Below are 19,410 nucleotides of genomic sequence, written 5' to 3'. Positions count from 1 at the left end.
GTTATTAAAATGAAAGTCTATCAATTACATATAACCAACGACATACCGAGCACTCACCTCATCAGTGGGTAGTTGATATTCAATACTCCTCAATAGGTACATCTGGAATATCAAACCTGTCTTCCTCAATTGTTTTATTGATCACAGAAATGGGTCTTGGTAAGAGAAGTCAAGGAATACAGTTTTTGAATATGACCGGGGAAAATGAAATGTATCATATGAAAAACCCATTCATACTGAAAACTATCAAAAGCTCAAATGTGGAATGTGTGTTCATGTAGAAAAAATTGGCTTATGATTCAATTCACATGAATTTTATTGCTAGAATTACAAAGAATATAAATTTCTATACCAACTTTCAAAATTTAAAAACTAGCATCATTCATAAGTATCTAATATCAAGTTGAGTTTTTGGCAGGCATCAGTAATTCTCTTGACCACCTTTCACTGACATTTTTAATTACCATACATGGGAAACATATCAAATTCCCTAAAGTAAAACCATCCACACATCCACTAGATCTAATCCTTTCTTTTTTTTTCCGACAATGCCCAAGTGTTTAGAAGACCTAGTAGTACAACACACACCTTGAAAGAGGCATAGGAATGCAAACATTTTCAGTAACACTCCAGATGATGACGGCTTCACTGAGGTAACATGTCTCAGACTGAATATGAAATGAAGATTAAAAAAAAATAGCTTAGAGCATAGTTATGATTTGCAAAATCAAATTACCATCTGATTGATAAATTCTTGTGGCCAAAGAGCCTTTGTCAATGTGACTTAAGGTGACATATTTGAAGATGTATACCTTACACAAAGGGAACAATATTCCCTTTTTGAATGCAGCAGGTTTATACAGTGATTTTTTCAATGCTATAGAGCAAAATGGACCTTCTTATTCTTCTGGATATCATCTCTAATCTGAGGAAGCAAAACAAGTTTGTAAAAGTGTCGAGCAAAGATTCGTGTGGCTTGAAACACAGCATTAGGAGACCATTTTTCAGATTGAGTAAGGTACAAGACATCCTCCCACATTTGTTCATGCCATATTTCGTTATTATATTAAAAAATAAATTATTAATACATCCCTCTCATATTCTAAAAACTCATAGATAACTTTAGGAGACAGAGGAACTCAAAGAAGAAAAAAAGTCTCTTACGAACCATTCAATTTTTCCAGAAAGGACTAATACATAATGAACTTAAACCAAATGTGTAAAGTATGGATAGTTACCAATAAAAGTTGAATTATAAATTAATTTTATTATTTTTTAGAAATAATCTCGGTTTATATATGATAATAGAGTAAGGAATAGAAACTAAGAACTAATTTGACAAACTTTGTTATCAGAAAACAAGAAACAAAATAAGGAAAAATAAACTAAATAATAAAATTGAAACTAAATCTATAACAAAATAGTAACAATCTACAGTTTCTTAAATAAGAGGAAAGTTGTATTTTTCAATAGTTACTTTACCTTTCTTACAAATTTATGAAGGATTCATCCAACTTGGGCAAGGGGCGAGTTTCTACAAATTCCAACACAAACAATTATTGAAAAGAAGCCAAAAACTATATTAAAAAATTGGCCAACATGATCCTCAGATGATAAAGAAATTAAAAACCTGAAGCCAGGTTTGCATCGTTTTCTTTGATCTTCTTGATGATGAGGCCAGCAATTGTAAGTTGCGGGCCAGTATCCTCTGATAAGAATGTCTCCAGTAATCACTCATCTTTCTTATCAATCTCTTCCGTTCATACATGAAGAACAAAAGGGAAAACTAACTCAGTAGTTTTCCACCAAAAAAAAAAAAAAAGGATAAAATGGATTACAGAAAATTAGCCCAAAATTTTCCAATTAAAAAGATAGAATAGTACTTGTTGTACCAAATACCATATTTACAATATTTTACAAGTCACATCCTACATTACAATTCAAACAGTTACAAATTCCAAAATGCAAGCCTTGTTTTTCTTATAACAGGTTTCATTTTTTCACCGGATAAAATTTCCCAATTTGAGATATAGAAGTACAGACAACGTATCACAGACCTCATGATTGCCCAATTGACTTTGAGTCTCACAGAAACCACCAAAATCATCAATATTCTCTTCTTCTTCTTCAACTCAATGCTAACTCCAGTCGTCTTTGGAGAAAACAAAGGCATTGTTATTAGACTCTTCAGCCTCTTCAAGAACCTCCTCCTGCCGAATCAGCGCTTCCTTCAAAATCTTGGAACTAATTCCAGAGGAAATCATCTTTACAGTAAACCACAAAAGTTAGCTATGAGTGCACAGATAATAAAAATTTAAAAAAAAAAATCAAATTCTATAAATTTAACTTCAAATACTAACTTTATCTTCCTTTTGGTGGTGTTTGGAAAGTTTGGATCGTTTCTTCGAAGAAGCCATCAAGTTGCCATCGTCAACAAAAAGAAAAGGCTGAGAGTTTTGCATTCTTTCTCGTTTTCTCACCATTGTAATAAACTAGAGATTATGATTGTAAAACCTTAATGCTTTGTTGTTGGAGGTAGAGGTGTGGTTTAAGAACTTTTTTCAAACCAAACTATAAAAAAAAAAAAAATTTGGAAAAATTTCAGTATAAACCAAACCATTTTAGATTTCAAACAAAACCAAACTAAACTAAAAAAACACGATTTGAATTACGGTTTAAATTTATTAAAAATCATTTACTTTTAAATATAAAGGGCAAAAGAAATGATGCATAAACATGTATTATTTATATAAAAGAAATACTTTGTTAACATAAATAACACGATTCAAAAAGACAATACAATAGGTAACAAAACATCAATTAAATAACCATTGTTTAACACTTAGCAAGTTTAAGTTAACACATGTCCAAAGAAAGAAAAACAAAAGACAGAGTTATATAATGTTGAATCCAAAGAAAGACAAAGGATAGAGTTGCATAATGTTGAATGTTTTGTGAATCTCCTCAGGAGTTTTGCCTTTAATGTAATTGAAAATCAGGTATAGCAAACTCTTGATGTTGAGTTGAGACAACTTTCCTTCTGCAATCCTATACGTAATGGCAGTGCATAGTTTATAAACAACTTTCCTTGTGCAATCCTATATGTAATACACACACTTAAGAACATTACCAAATGAAAACTGTAGTCAACTATTAGCTCCACAAGCAACATTATACTCAGACAAACTAACAACACTCTGCAGTACTATAAAGCCAACAACATTCTGCTTTATACTTAGCAACAAAAGAAAAATTCTTCAAATTCAACAACAATTAACATTCTTAACACTCTGCAGTCAATATTCTCATCATTTTCCCTTACTAGTCTACACTACTCAGCACTTGTGCATCATAAAATTATAACATAACATGACATTAATCTATAAAATATTATCCCAAAACACAAAAAATATTCTTCTAAAAATGTTATCGGCTAACTAGTAACAGAGACAAAAAATAATTATCGCTCTAAAATGTGATCAGCTATGGATAAAATAAAACACGAAAATTGATTGTTCCACAATTTGATAATTAAAGGAATAACAGAGAGGAAAAACAATTAGACAAAGAATACTACTGTAAAACATGAAATTATACATTGAAAATTAATTCAACTAAAAATTTGTATTAGGATTCAACATGAATCAAAAAGAAAATCCATAATTAACGCCAAGGTAGCTAAAGCAATCAACAAGCAAGACTGAAATGAAGTGACAAAGTCATTGAAAAATTACCTTCAAAATAAAATCACAACAGAAGAGATTGAAGCCTCCGCCACAGCCGCCACTGGAAATGAAGCACTGCCAAGAACAGCCACCACAGCCACCATTTTTAAGAATTGAATTGAACCATGAGAGTGAAACTTTGTAGGAAGCGATCTGTTTGGAATAAATACACCGTCATTTTGTTTACACTAATTAAAACCTTATATCTTTGTAGCGATATTAAGCCCCCATGATTTTCATAAAACAAGATAAAACCCTCCTGCCGTCACCAATTCTTCGTTCCACCCTTTTTGAGTTCGTCATGGCGCCAGAAATATTAATAATCCATCAAAAACCATTTTTATAGGCTTTTCATCAGACATATTAGCACTCTTGATATTTCCAAATATCCAACTGAAACCACATAAACTGAAGAATTTGTTACTAAGCACTAGGCGCTCTCTCTATTTGGGTATGAATAGGTTGGTTGTGCACAAACTCCAATAGCAATCACCAAACATCAACCATACACAGCACAAATTGAAAAAGAGTTGAAAAGACTCATGTACCCTTTAACCATTTGGTTCGACAAACATAAATTGGAATTAAGGAACACTATTCAATGCTTTCAGGAAACACAGAATTCATGCAAGAGAGAAGTCTCTTAATGGTGATTCTGCCGTAAAAGAATATAAAACTCTAAGTGAAGCTTCACCTTCTTTTATTCAAAACATGAAATAGGCTGATTCATAAACATGTAGAGTGTATATAACAAAAATACAATACCACAGTCCTGGTTGTGCAGTGACTTCTACCTCCAATAGCAATCACCAAACAACCAACCATACACGGCACAAATTGAAAAAGAGTTGAAAAGACTCATGTACCCTTTAACGATTTGGTTCAACTAACTTCTATTGGAATTAAGGTTGTTTTTCCTGATTATCAAACATGTTGAAATGGACATTTTTTCTTCCATCCATTGATTGAAATGAATTATTTCCGCTAACTTGCTTTAGAATGACACTAATACTGCTTTAAGAATCTTGTATCAAATGACTGGGATAGAGGCATTAATCAACCCACAATATTCAGCACACACACATCATATATATAAATAAATAGACTTCTCATAAATATGAAAAAATATAAGAATACTGATTCGATCTTTTCAGCATACAGAAAAACATACCATAGAATCATTTCCATTAAGACATATAATAAAGAATACACTGAATCCATTTTCATCAAATTTATGTTAACTGCAGTTCAATTCCAAGATCAGGGTTGAAGAAATGCCAACCTGAATCATGAAACGCTGCAAAATAATCATCTGAAATAATATCAATGCTAAATTCATTTGTGAATCTTCGAACAGCTAAAACGTTCTTAGCTGTATTGACAATAGTTGAGCTCTTAAACTCTGAGACATGCTGGTGGTACATCTCAAAGCTGTTTCCAAACACTACAATGCGTTTTAACATTGCTCCCCAATTTGCCTGCAAAAGATTGTTATACAACTCTGCTTCACAGTGTGGCATGAAGAAAAGTGTTGGCTTTATAGCACATCGGCGGCCTTGTTCGTTAACTGACAGGACAGAACAACCAAGGGCTTCGAAAACCCGAGCTTCTGTTGCAGAAAGAATTGGATCAAACACCTCTATGTCGCCAATCCAACTGAACTTTCTTTTCATCAAGATCGCAAGGCTAAGCTGCAATCGAGGGGGTTCATACAATTCAATGCTGCCAATACCATAAATCACCATTTGCATCTTCAACTCAGAACCCAAAATACTATAAAAGCAACTCAAGACATCTGGACTTTGTATTTGATTAACAAAATTTTGATAGAAGTGAGAGCTCTCCGTTTTTTTGATGCAGTTCTGCATCCTTTGTAATAACTTTGATACTCTATGAGGATCAGATTCAATTTCCGTTGGGCACCATGGTTTCTGTTGTTCTTCAGGAGTTATAATTCTAGGTAAATTTCTTCTTTGCTTGCCACGACGAGGTAAAACAATGGTCCAATCTTCATTCTGAGTTTGAGTTTCAGGGATGAGACCCTTTGAAGAAGCAGCCATCAGGAAACAAGGATTCCCCCTTCTCTTTTACGATTAATTCTAACTTCTCTTCCCTAAAATTAAAGACAAGGTAAATTACAAATGTAAATGACATGAAAATATCAAATATGCAAATGCAGCAAATCAGTATGATAATTTCCAATTGAAAAAGTGGTCAGCATCTTCACACACGCCTAATCTACTGACACTCTTTCCAAGAGTTAGTAACAGCTTGTAAAGGCTTTCATGTGGGTCGAAACTCATCTGACAACGAATTCGGCTATCCTAGAATTATGCTTCATGTGGGGCAAAACTTACCCGAAAAGGAATTTTCGCAACTGCATTTTCTTATTTTCAGTAGGTTGTGCATCATAAACATCCCAAAACAAAAAGATAGGGTTGTACATCATAAAATTATAAGATAACATGACATTAATCCATACAACATTATCCCAAAACACACAAATTATTGTCCTAAAAATGTTATCGGCTAATTAGTAACAGAGACAAAAAATTATCGTTCTAAAACGTGATCAGCTACGGATCAAATAAAACACGAAAACTGATTGTTCCACAATTTGATAATTAAAGAAATAACAGAGAGGAAAAACAATATTAGACAAAGAATACTATAGTGAAACAAGAAATTATACATCGAAAATTAATTCAACTTAAAATTTGTATAAGGATTCAACATGTATCAAAAAGAAAATCCATAATTAACACCAAGGAAGTGAAAGCAATCAACAAGCAAGACTGAAATGAAGTCATAGAAAAAGTACCTTTAAATAAAATCACTACAGCAGAGATTGAAGCGTGCGCCACCAATACATTCGCCGCAGCCACCAGCGTTAAGAATTGAATTGAACCATGAGAGTGAAATTTTGTAGGAATCGATCTGTTCGGAACAAACACGACGTCGTTTTTTAACAGTATCAAAACCCTGTTTCATCGCGGGCTTTTAGGCCCCCATGGTTTTCGGAAAGCAAAGTAACCCCCCTGCCATCAGATATTTCTCATTCCTCCCGTTTTGAGTTCATAATACTCATAAGAGTTAAGTTGTGTATTAAAAACATAATATTCTGTATCGTGTACCATGTTAAAATATATTTACTTTATAATACAATTATTTTCCACTTGTATCAAAACGTATCACAAGATATGTATCGTGCGTCATAAAATATTGATAATTATGATAATAAGGTCAAAAATATTAATAATATATCAAAAACCCTTTTTTGTAGAGGCTTTTCATCGTACGCATTATAAGCACTCCTGATATTTTTAAATATCCATATGAAACTATGTAAACCGAAGAATTTGTTACTAAGCACTAGGCGGTCAAAATACTTGTCAAAAAGATTATATTGGAATAGAATTTACTTGAATTCAAAAACAAATTCAATTCAAACGAGCCCAATATCTTTATCTAATAGTATTTCCTCTATGTTATTCCTTTAATTATCAATTGTGGGAACAATCAACTTTTGTGTTTTATGCATAACCCTAATTTTTGTTTTTTGAGATGTTAATGATGCACAACCTACTAAAAATAAGAGAATGTAATAGCAAAAATCTAGGAAGCAACAAAAATGTACCATGGCGTTTCGAAAACCGATACAAAATGTTTTGGGGTCGTTTCAATGATTTTAAGGCAATATGAAACGTGTTTCATATGTAAAAGAATATAGCATCTGCAATATTACCAATTTCCAATAATGTACCATACGGACCTTACTCCTCTTCGTCTTTAACTTCGGATCAGCGTCTCAACTCCTCTCCTCTCTAGCGGTTTGAAGTCTCGGCGAATCTTGTACATTATTCTTCCTATCCATTTTCAATCTACATCAATACCTGTTTTCCTTTCCTTTGTTTTTTGCCTGTTGGTTTATGTGAAAATTTTTTGCCGCAGGACGTACTCCCACCTAACATCTGGTCCATTATTAAACTGTGTTAAGTTTTGAAAATCTAAATACACATTTATTAACAGTTAAAATTAATAAAATTTATTAGTATTAAATGTATAATTGTCATTTAATTAAAAAAATTTAAAAAATAAAATTTTATTTTATTTCTTCACCTTAGTTTTAAAAACTCACAATTTTTCTTTAGCTAAATTTTGAAAAGTTACATTTCTCCCCATGGATTATTTTTCTTTCCTACATTTATGGGTCATTAGAACTATCTTCGGTTACCTTCTTCAACCCAATCTCTCTCCCTCTCGTCATTGCTCTCTCTCATTCTTGATTCGGTATCGATTTCGCCCGTCATTGAAAAATAGCAATTGGGTTTTGTTTAAAAAAAAACCCACAAGTGGGTTTCGAATCGGGATGAACCATCGTTAGGGTTGAGAGATTAGGTTTCATCCATTGTCATCCTTCGTTCGTCGTTTTCCTTATTCCTAGATTTTGAACGAAACCAAATGACAAATAGACAAAATTAATGAATTTTCATTCACAAGGAAGAGAGGTTGCAAATAGATGATTCATGGTAATCACCTGATGATTCGATTGGATTCAGAGAAGAGATGACAAAGATAGTGGGCCGACGGATAAAATTGGTTGGCGGTCGGATTCCTTAGAGTTGAAACACTGAAACCCTAGAAATGGGGGGTGAAACGAAAGTGTCAAAAAGTTTATGGGGCAACTACAAAAGAGAAACTTGAAAAAGTATAAAACCCTAGAGCTGGAAGGAAAATGTCATTTTTTAAAACTGGAAAATATGAGATCCAAGAGAAAATTATCAATTTTCAAAACTAAGAGGAAAAAAAGGAATAAAATTTTAGTTTTTTTTAATATTATTAATCCAATAACGTTTTTACCCTTATAAAATTGTAACTAATAATAAATTTTAACAAAAATTGGATGACGAATGAATATTTAGATTTTTAAAACTTAAAAGATGAAAGTTTGACAATAAACTAAATCTTGGGTGGGAATGAGTCTTTTGGCCAAGAATTTTTCTTCAATCTTCATATCCGGTGCTTTCTACTAATTAATAGCACTGAGCTTGCATTGTTGGTTAAAAGAGCAAAATTTGAGTCTCAAGAGAGAGCAACGGCATTCTCTATGAGAATAATTTTTCTTTTTATTTTATCTTTTTAAATAACTTTGGATCTCAAAGTAAAGGAAATAGCGTCCATTATTTCGTTGTAAACAAAGAAGTTCTACTTTCGGTAAGGAGCTAAGGAGAATGAGATGGGATAATCAATCATTTTTCTTTTATTATTAAAATAAGGTTCATTGTCCATCACCCAAGGTTTGTTTTTGAAAAAATACGTTTCAACGTTTCTGTTTATATAATTCTGGGTTTTCATTTTTATGCCACACAAACAAAAATTCCATTGTCAGGTAAGTTTTGCCTATAAGAATTTGGTGGATTAGGCGTGTATGAAGATGCTGACTGCTTCTTCTATCACTTGGTAAATATCATGCTGGTTAGCTTGCCAAAAACAATTAACATTATTAAAACTTAACAAAATTGGTAAAATATTAAAATTTTTAAAAGTCAAAACTTAGGGTTGAACCTTCATTGATGGATCTAATCACTATAAATTTACTCCCCTGACTAATCCAAACCAAGTTCCGATTATAAAAAAAAAAAAAAAAACAGAACAATTAACATTCTTCATACCACTCAATATGCAATAAAAACTACAAAAGAAAATAAAACTGTTCTTTTGCATTCTCTCACTGTTTTGAAAACAGGATCAAATTGATTGATTCAATTGATTAAACTAGAAACCAGCTCTAAGTTTGATTCGATTAACATTAAAAAGTGATTCACTTATTAACTCAATCAAACCCAATCAAAATAGGTGAATCACATGAATCGATCAAAACTAGTAAAACTGGATTTCACTAAAATTTAGGGTATTTTTAAAAATTTTAATTATTTTGAATAATTTGATTATTTGAGATTAAATTGTATGAATTTTTAAAAGCCTATAAGAAAAATATAAGTTCAAAAACAAAATGAAAAAAAAAATATCTCATATCTATTAAAATGTTTTCCATAGACAATGGATTTGCAGAATTTTTTTTTTCTATATCATAAAATGGAGACATTTTTTTCACCTAATTATTTCATTAAAATCATGTGAATAATCGTCACTCCTTAAAAAGAAAATATTTTAATCATCATAAGTTTAGGTATCTTAATTGATTTTATTTTTTTACAAATTTTTAAATAAAATCTATTCATTATAATTTGATAATAAGTTGAACTGATTGATTTTCAATCGAATCATAAATCTATAAAATAACCGATTTAATCACCGATCTGATTTTTAAAATATTATTTTCCCTTTATACTACGATTAGATTGCTGGTCACGTATAGGGGTGTACAAAAATGATTTTACGGATTCGTCAACCAAACAGAATTCTCGGTTTGGTGAAAAATTTGAACTGAAACCAACCTGGTTTGAACCAATCCATCACCTAGTTTTGAATCGAATTTTAAAATTAATATTACAATGATGCCCCCAATTTTATTTCTGACAATCAGTCATTGATTCTTCCGAAATTTCAACAATCTCCTACCCCAATTCCACATGCTTCGTCAACCCACAAAATTGACGTGCAGCAATGATGATTGAATCGGTTTTGATCCACATATTACTAACAATAAATTCATTACCGAATTTATCAGTGGAAGTGAAGTATTTATTTATTTATCTATCTGGTGCCAAAATATGAAACAAATGTGTGGAGAGAAGAAAGAGTTCTGAATCTTACCGAGAGAGAATGTCAAAAACGGAGACTGTGTAGTTGACTGGAAAGAGCAACGGAGACTATCGTCCACTGAAAAACAGAGACAATCGTCGATTGAATTTTCCAATAGACTGAAGTTTTTGTGTTCGGCTGAAGAGAAGGAAACAAATTTAGGGAATTTAAGGTTTTTCAGTAGTGGGCTGAACAGTATTTCTTAAAATTATTTTAATTTTTAGGCCAAAGTCTAGTTTTGATGTGCTTAAAAAATCTAAAACCACGTTAAGAAAGTTTGAAAAACTTAAAATCTTATTCATGAATCAATTATTATTAAAATTATTATTTTATTAATAATATTAAAAAATATATAATTTTATCTTATTTTCTTACTTGGAGTTTGAAAACTTGCAATTCACCCCTAACCTCAAATTTAAAAAGTAAATTTTCTTTCCAAATTCATTGCAAACTCCAACAATGGGAACAGTTACCGCCACTGTCTCCATTTTTAGTTGGTAGAGAGAAGAGACAACCGATAACATATGACAAAGATGAATTTGTCTTGTCTCTTTGTCTCCGTCGACGAAGAGACAGAGACGAGAGACAAGACAGATTCATCTCCGTCTCTTTTTCATTGATGGAGATGAAGTTCTTCATCTCCGTTGAAGTCGTTAGTCATCTCCCTCCTCTGTTGAGCTAAAGGTGGAGATGGTGGCGGCCATTATTGTTGTCATTGAATTTTGCAACAAACCCTAGGGGTTTAAAGAGGGAAAAATTATTTTTCAAAATTAAAGTGAGGGTGAAATATGAGTTTTCAAAATTAAAAAAAAAAATGAAATAAAATTATATATTTTTTAATATTATTGATAAAATAATGATTTTATTTTTAGCTTTAAAAATTTTTTTTAATAATAGTTAGTCTATAAGTAAGACTTTGAGTTTTTCAAAATTTGCTAAATATGTATTTATTTTTATATTAAAACTTAAGTAAAAAATAATTCTTTGGCCTAATTTTTGTATTATTCATTTAATTTGAAAATAGGTCATTATTTGTTTGTAAATGCTAAAATTAGAATCAGAAACTAAATCTAAAATTCTGTTCAGAATAATTCAAACCCTACCTTTAGGGTCTGTTTTTGGTTTGGATATCAGTTCGATTTCAAACTAAATTTTATTTGGCATTATGCAATCACATGACAACAACTAAGAATGATAATTTGGACCCGACTTTAGGGGCTCCGACCCTAACGAAGAGGGGATTCTCCAATAAAAAAGAGAAAAGGGGCGGAGACGAGGATGAAAAAAATCCCTGCAATCCGGGATGGGCCGGGGATGGGGATACATGTGTCCCCTCCCCGCTCCGACCCTTCCCCTCCTCGCCCCTATCCCCGTCCCTTTATATTAATATATTTATTTAAAATACTAATATATTTTTATAGTTTTAAATTATTTATGTTTTTCAAATTTATTTAGGTTTTTGTTGTATATATTAAAGGAGTTAATATATTATATTTATAATATTTGAAATAGTAGATTAATTTTAATTTTGCTTAATTTTGTTATTTAATATATTTATATTGTATTTACAAGGTAAAAAGAATATATTTTTTTTGCGGATACGGGAAGAAGATTTTTTCCCGCAGAGACAGGGAGGGGATTTTTTTTTACGGGGAGGGGACAGAGAATCATTTTCATCTTTCTAGCGGCAACGGGTTGGGGATGAGAATTGATATCCCCAACGGAGACAGGGACCGGGATTGATATCCCCTCCTCACCTCTCCCTGTTGCCATCCCTAACAACAACACAATACAAATGAAACTGAGACATGGGTGTTTGACCATTCCTATTTTAAATAGATAAGTTGCTCACAATTATCAGATATAAGATAATTTAAAAAAATAAAAAATTCTAATCATCTTTAAAAATATTATAAACATTTTCAAAATTTTAAAATTTCTTACATACACCTTTATCACTTTTTTTAAAAAGTATATTGATCCAAATCAATAACAAATATTATATCATACAATATATTTACCAGATTATACTAATTTTCAATACCTTATTATTTTTGGTTCCAATTAGAAATCAAAACCAACAAATGAGCATCTGTTAGTTCCAATTCCAAACATCCTAAGATAAGTTTTTTTAATAATAATAAAAATTATAATTATCATATTATTATTTTAAAAAATATTATAATACTGTTAAAATTTTAAAATTTATTAACTACTCTTTGTCATTTGATACTTCTTTTAAAAATATATTGATACGTACTAATAATAAATATTATATAATACAATACACTCATTATACCGTATTAAATTTGATATCCTATTACTTTCAATCCTAGGTAGAAGCCAATAGAACACCTAAAGATTTCAATTCCAAACAAGTCATTTACTCACCTATTTGTGTACTCAAAATAGATACACATAATTTTATTATTTTTAAAATAATCATAAATCATTATGCACCCCTAAAATTTTAAAATTTCTTAAATTCACCTTGTCATATCATCAGTTAGCTAAAAAGACCAACTAATCTATATTAATAATAGGTATTGTATCATACGATATGTGTATCATATGCTAATTTTCAATACACCTTAAATACTAATAACCATATTCTACTAGTAACTCCATAAGGATCATAAATCCATAACCACAAGACCATAGCAACTGTTTGATTTCAGAAGAGATCCACAAACAAGAAAAAAGATTTGAATGAGTTCTGTAGCTTCAGCAGTGACTAGAATAGATATATAGGAACACAAGACCAGCTTACTTCATCAAATCCATTATATATTTTAGAAAATTTACATGGAAAGGAAGGTTTGAACAGGGTTGAATGCTACGCATTCCAGATCAGATGCGGCGAAGAGAGGCCAACCTCTTTTCGAGATCCTCAACATCAGTAGATTCGGAACTGCATATTTGATGATAACTATTGTCAGAGAAACAAACTTCTGGTAAAGGGAAAAAGAAAAGGAAACTGCAGATTCGTGTAGCATAAATTCAATGATTATTATATAAACCAACGAACCCAGAAGGAGGTAGATACCTAGTTGTAGTTTTAGGAGCAGCTGTAACAACGTTATGAGCATTCCTTGATGCAATCCGGCCTTTTGGAGCTGAAGATAACTGTTAAAATGGAAAAACAAAATCATAAAAATTATTGTTATAATGCTGCAAATTTATGAAAACAAAAATTCTTGATGCAGCATTCATGTTTTTCAAACAATCTCAAACCAACCAACCTGAGATGCGATATCCACACCAATCTCATCAAGAACCTACAAATGAACAATGAACACAGAAAATTATAAACCATGCAAGGCTAGCAGATTATGCCAGAAATAAAAGAGGAAACTACAAAGAGAATGAAAATAATGATGCAGATAATCACCTGGTTTGTGAGCTCCTCTGTCTCCTCTTCAGCCTCATCTTTGTCTAATGTCTCATCAATAGACTCTGACATCATCTCAATCTGTAAAGAAATAAATGTGAGTTATAAAATGCAAAACACACATTGTAGGGTGAAAAAGAAAGAGACTCTACAGCACTAATTGACAAGGCATGGCAAATTTGTTGAGATGCAAGGAAGCATCCAGTTATTTCATTAACACCTTATTCCCTCAGAAAATGGTTTTAAAGAACTGTATGGCAATGAAAGAGTTCTGGAGATTGTTAGAAGTTGCTCTCACAGATTAGTAAAGAGATTTGGCATTTCAGAAGTATGAACATGTGAGAGGTACTCGGTGGATGAGTTTTATACTCAGTTGCAACTCTACATATCTCACAATGTTATTTTGCAGAGGATATCAAGTCTCATTTTAAGAAATAGATTTAAATTTAGATTAGAAATATTTTTTGAGGTGGGTGGGGTTAATTTCAAAAGAGCCAAATGGGAAGAAGTTCTAGATGCCAGTGCCTCACCCATTTTACTCCTACACTGGTTGGTCTAAAACTGTGAAATTAACTAATCTCATTAGTATATATCAGGTTTCACAAGCTAAAGAAAATGACAGTGCAGGTCATTTTGAGCAGCAGATACAACCCACATCCCATCACAACTTAATTATCCATCCAAATCTCTACCCCTTTTTAAGCTCAGGATTTAAGTAAGATTTGATTTGAAGATTTCCCTAGAAGGTTTATCTAGGAGATTAATTTCTAAAAAGTACTATGGTAATAATGATACAACTAAAATTGTGAAAATATGAACAAAAGAAAATACTACAGGAAAACATGAAAAATTACCGTCATGTCCATTTGTGCTGACTGCTTCTGGAATTCTTTTATCACTTTAGCTTGCTTTGTTGGTTCCATTTGCTGAGAAAAAGAAGACAGATTACATAACTATACTACTTCAGCCAAAAACAAACATTGCCTACGGCAACCTTTTGAAACAAGCAATGGAAGCTAAATGAAAAATAAAAATATTGCACTTGAGTTCTATTAAAATACTTTAGTCTATAAACACGCATGCCAAAGAATTAGGGCTAAATATCATCTAAATCATCTTTAACATTTCATATTTTTCACCATTTTGTTAATTCCTTGCAAGGAACTGGAATCACCTGCTATTTATAAAAATATAGATTTTGATGTAAATGAAAATATTTTTTGTATGTTCTGAGTGGAAAATGACAATAACAAAAGAATAACTATCAGCTAATGCTAGAGTTAAAAAGCATACCTTGTTCATTGCTACCATTGCCTTAGTTGCACCTTTCATACCAGTAGAAATTGAAGTACTAGCATATAGAGCCTATGAATGAACACACCAATCATTTAATATACCAGACAATTTTTTATTTTACATCTTACTAAATTTGGCTTGTAGAAACAACCTGAGTATGAGTTGCCACTCCTCTAATCTGGGCACGACTCCCCTGCAAATTAGTTATTTGTTGGCGTAGCCGAACAAGTTGACGAGCTAATATTCTTGTGGCAGCCTAGATAAACACTCATAGGTAATAAGCAAACTAAAAATCAAGCAGTTCAAAAATATATCAACTAACTTTAAAAATCAGGCTAAGATTTGTGAGCCAACAATTAAGATGGTCTTATGGATAAGTCCACAATCAAAATCACCACATCTGAAATACTGCAATGACTGGCCATCTCTACTGGAGAGATCCTACATAATTTGGTCATATTATCTTACATTCAATTTTCATCTGACAAACCCACTGGCTTAGGTAACTCAGTTTTCAGTGATGAAAGTTCTCAAAGTACTTCTTCTGTCAACATATAAGTTGGGCGCAGGGACAAGGCAATCAACGAAGTGTCAGACAGATGTTCTATATTCCTTATCCCAATTATTTAATAATCACATTTTGTGACTGAGCTTCTAATAACTTTAAGTAAGTGCTCCAGAAAGAGCATATTAACTGATTTTTTAGCAATCATGTACAAATTCTGGTGTGTTATTAAGAACATAATAACCCCAATTATATCTGAAATCAAAAAATGAAATTAGAAGTTAATCATATAATGTGATAAATAATGCTAGGACTCCTGTCCACCTTTTGTGCAGCATTCCTGATTGTGAATCAGCATGTTGTGACAACATAATGTTTTTAGTGGAAAAAATACTCACAATTTTTCACCTAAAAATACCTCACAATATATCACCATGATAACTCAAGCTAACAAAGGCACTTCTCATAAGCAGGTCAGTTAAACTTCGACTCATCGCTTGACCATATATCTTGATTAGATGCCAGCCTATATCTATATGTCAGAATAACATCTGAAAACTATCTTACGAAAAAGCAAACTTGCCTCATTTCCAGTTTTGGCTGTCTTCTTGATCTCTGCAACCAATTTTTTCTCCTACAAAAGGAATACCAGAGTGAAACTTTGGAAAAGAAATGTAACTGAAATTTGCATTGAAATTTAAAACTCTGAGGCAGAACCATACCTCCAGTTGAAGAGAGGCAATCTCACGCTCAATTCCTACAAAATGAGACATCATGTAAAAAAGGAAATAAAAGGTTGTCTGTGGAAAGAAAGAAGAAAATGGTGAACTTTTGTTAGCCCCTACGAGTTCAGCCTGGTGGTTTACCAGCCACCTTCTTTGGCTGGCCAGCAGGGTAAAGATAAGGGCAAAAAACTATTTTGGCAATTACTAAATAAATAAGTGGTGAACTTTCATGTTAGGACCTTTTCTCATATATTCAAAACTCCAAACCATTTAAAAACCAATTTTCTTATCGTGTTGCTTCATCTATAGAAAGGGTAATATTACTCCCCAAAAAGAGATTCAATGACATTAATAACACTTAACATTGAACATCAATATAAAACATTATGTTATTTTACCAGTTCTTTAAATGTTACAAGCTTAGCTTTCCTCATTGCAAAGGTCTTATTATTTGCTCTAGAAACATGTAATTCTGGAAATTTCATCAGGACTTTAATAAAAGAAATGGAACTAACCCCTCAAGAAATCTAATCAATTTAACAATAGATCCATCACACAAAACTAAGATAATGAAAACGTACTCTCGCCCTCTCTTAAAAAGATATCTAGTAAGTCTTACACCTCAAAGAACAAACATGATTTGAAACGCTAGATAAATTTCCTGAACAAGATGCTGTTGTACTTATTTTACATTTCAATGAAGAAGCATAAATATTCTTTCACTATGTAACAAATCCAAATTGAAACATCATAAAACTCAAATATTTCAGAACATGTGTCTAGACTCATTTGATTCAGGATTACTCTTACGTCAACAAGTCATTAAGGGCATCTACTAAATCTAGTAGTGTGACCCTTGTGCTTTGATGTTATACACCTATAATAAGTGATCTTCTGTGTTATTTATCGACTACAGCAGGTCCTTGCGCTCAAGAATGGCCTGTTGATAGTTCACTGTCTCTTACAGTTTGCACATGGTGGGTAGTTCATTTTCACAAATACACTTTTCTTCATTTATTATGTATTCTTACGAACTTATCCATTCCTTTATTATGGATTCAACATCAAGCACAGGTAAGACAGTATGCATTTTGATGTGAAATATGTTAAGAACAGGATGCCTACATCCTGTTATGTTCCATATGAAACTCTAGCAGATAAAAAAAAATTCAATGTCTCAATTTCAGATTCAACTTATTTTTGAAGTCTCCCCAGGACAAAGCAACATACAATACTAACTGATAAAAAAAAAAAAGAGGGTAAGAAAAATATACATACCTCTCGTTGCAGTGGCCATGTCCCTCTTGCTCTCCCTTAAAGCCTCTAAACAAACACATCAACAAACAAGAAAATTTTAAAATCAAAACCTTAATGTCAATTAGCTACTTTATTAAGAAACAGAGCATTGAAAAATTATAGCACAAATGTGAAGAAAATATTAACAATAAAAATTAAAAGGCCATAGATTCTCGCAAGCAAAAATTAAAAGAAAGAAATTGTGTGGCTGAAAGAAGCTCCAGCCAGGTCATTGGGACTCCATTATTTTGGTAAAATTTAACAATTAGCATTATACTTCTAAAATTGAATTTTGTTAGTTGTTATCGTACATGTTTAACTAGTCTGACAAGATAGTATGATTTCACATTGTACAGCTGTTTAGCTGAGCTAATGTTACTGGTCTCCCATGGATCTCCTGTGCAAGCAATGGGTAAGATTATAATGCTGGCTTGGTAACATTCTGGCCAGATCTAACCATTTGGATACTTAATGGAATGGCTATTGCTGACCAAGCAATGTTACTAAGTCAGCAACATAGCAAATCCCTCAGAAACTATCATTTACATTGTAGGAACAGTCACAAGGAATTCAAATCTCTAAAAGGATTCGGAATGGAGCACAAGAGTTGTATAGGACCAGTAACTTAACCAGCCCAGCAATGAAGGATGAGCCCCTTTTACCTTTGAAAAACAGTGCATAAACTTTAAGAGTGAAACCCAAGTTGCAAATAGAGAAGACATTATTCCCGTAAGAGCTAAATGGAAAGTTGTGAGGGCCAAACCTTGAAACTTTAAAAAGTGAAACATTTTTAAATCTTCAAGTGTAAGAGAATCAGGTAGAGATGAAGAGAGCACTATCAATTACTAGGGTAAATTCCCATGAGGGGGATGAAATACTGCCATTGGACCATTATCTAATCTTAGCTAACCTCACGTTACCGGGAAGAAAGCATAAAGTGTCTCAGAAAGAAGAAACTTTTTGGAGTGAAACTTATTAAAATTGAAGCTTCAAAGAATCCGAGGAGACTCAATGTCCCCCACCAGACGATGATGATCCAAGGTTATCTAGTCTCCAGGTAACTTTACGGGGAAGGAAACATAGATTGTCTCACAATGCTAAAGCATTCTGGACCGTAAACTTGTTACTTATTGAAGCCAAACAGCATAAGAGTAAACTTTCAGATAATATGGGTACCCCCGATAACGGTACCGGGGGATCAAATGCCCACGTAGAAAGACGATCTAAAGTTTTGGGGAGGAAAAATAAAGAAAACCCACAACGGCAAAGAATACTTGGGACTGCAAGAAAGCTTTGTTCATCAAAGAATGAACGAGAGAAAGATAGAAAAGAAGAAAAAAAACAAGTTACCTTTAGGAGAGGTTTTCTTCCTGAAAATGTTGATGGTTTTCTTCAAGATCTTCATCTTTCCAAAACGCTAACTTCCCTGCAAAGCAATGTCAAGTAATGCAGGCCGGAGAGAAGGTGTGTGAAGTGAGATACGAAGAGTGTCCGGTTTTTCAAAAAGCCAAACGAAGAAAGAAGTAATAATATTTCGGGGAGCGTGATCTGCCCTACTGTTGTTTTACACGCGTATTCAACGGTATTGGTCTAACTAGCCGTTATAGTTTTTGTATTTACCTAAATACCCCTAGTTTTATTAAATAATACCTCTCACCGCCCCCACCACTCACTCGATCCAATTCCAGTTGATTTCCCACTGTATTA

At 32.4% G+C, this 19,410-nt stretch overlaps 2 protein-coding genes and 1 long non-coding RNA gene across 7 annotated transcripts; all 3 read right to left on the bottom strand.

Moving 5' to 3' along the window:
- Positions 1–1,844: 1,844 nt before the first annotated feature.
- Positions 1,845–6,754, bottom strand: LOC123227593 (protein SENSITIVITY TO RED LIGHT REDUCED 1-like). Of its 5 annotated transcripts, XR_006504544.1 has the most exons (5): positions 6,547–6,754; positions 5,008–5,838; positions 3,735–3,878; positions 2,361–2,571; positions 1,845–2,264 (listed from the first exon to the last, which is right to left on the bottom strand). XR_006504544.1 is itself a non-coding variant. In XM_044652647.1 (3 exons), the coding sequence occupies exons 2-3, from the start codon at positions 5,783–5,785 to the stop codon at positions 4,066–4,068; spliced, it is 831 nt and encodes a 276-aa protein (XP_044508582.1). In that variant the 5' UTR covers positions 5,786–5,838; positions 6,547–6,754; the 3' UTR covers positions 3,901–4,065. The 5 variants fall into 5 exon arrangements, 2 of the variants coding, with proteins under 2 accessions (XP_044508582.1, XP_044508584.1); XR_006504545.1 differs by lacking the exons at positions 1,845–2,264; positions 2,361–2,571 and adding an exon at positions 2,720–3,098; XR_006504546.1 differs by lacking the exons at positions 1,845–2,264; positions 2,361–2,571 and adding an exon at positions 2,722–3,048.
- Positions 6,755–7,341: 587 nt separating this feature from the next.
- On the bottom strand, positions 7,342–10,677 carry LOC123227596. The gene is made up of 2 exons (XR_006504547.1): positions 10,503–10,677; positions 7,342–7,696 (listed from the first exon to the last, which is right to left on the bottom strand). It is a non-coding gene; the product is annotated as an uncharacterized LOC123227596 (long non-coding RNA).
- Positions 10,678–13,125: 2,448 nt separating this feature from the next.
- Positions 13,126–19,200, bottom strand: LOC123227594 (vacuolar protein sorting-associated protein 2 homolog 2-like). Its single transcript, XM_044652650.1, has 11 exons — positions 19,054–19,200; positions 17,686–17,730; positions 16,405–16,439; positions 16,266–16,316; positions 15,329–15,433; positions 15,175–15,246; positions 14,736–14,807; positions 13,882–13,962; positions 13,733–13,768; positions 13,537–13,616; positions 13,126–13,401 (listed from the first exon to the last, which is right to left on the bottom strand). The coding sequence occupies exons 1-11, from the start codon at positions 19,106–19,108 to the stop codon at positions 13,341–13,343; spliced, it is 693 nt and encodes a 230-aa protein (XP_044508585.1). The 5' UTR covers positions 19,109–19,200; the 3' UTR covers positions 13,126–13,340.
- Between the last annotated feature and the right edge of the window lie 210 nt (positions 19,201–19,410).

The sequence above is a fragment of the Mangifera indica genome, chromosome 10, assembly GCF_011075055.1.
Source record: "Mangifera indica cultivar Alphonso chromosome 10, CATAS_Mindica_2.1, whole genome shotgun sequence".
NCBI lineage: Eukaryota > Viridiplantae > Streptophyta > Magnoliopsida > Sapindales > Anacardiaceae > Mangifera > Mangifera indica.
Note: the sequence above shows the minus strand (reverse complement) of the source record. Positions and strands in the feature narration are given on the sequence as shown.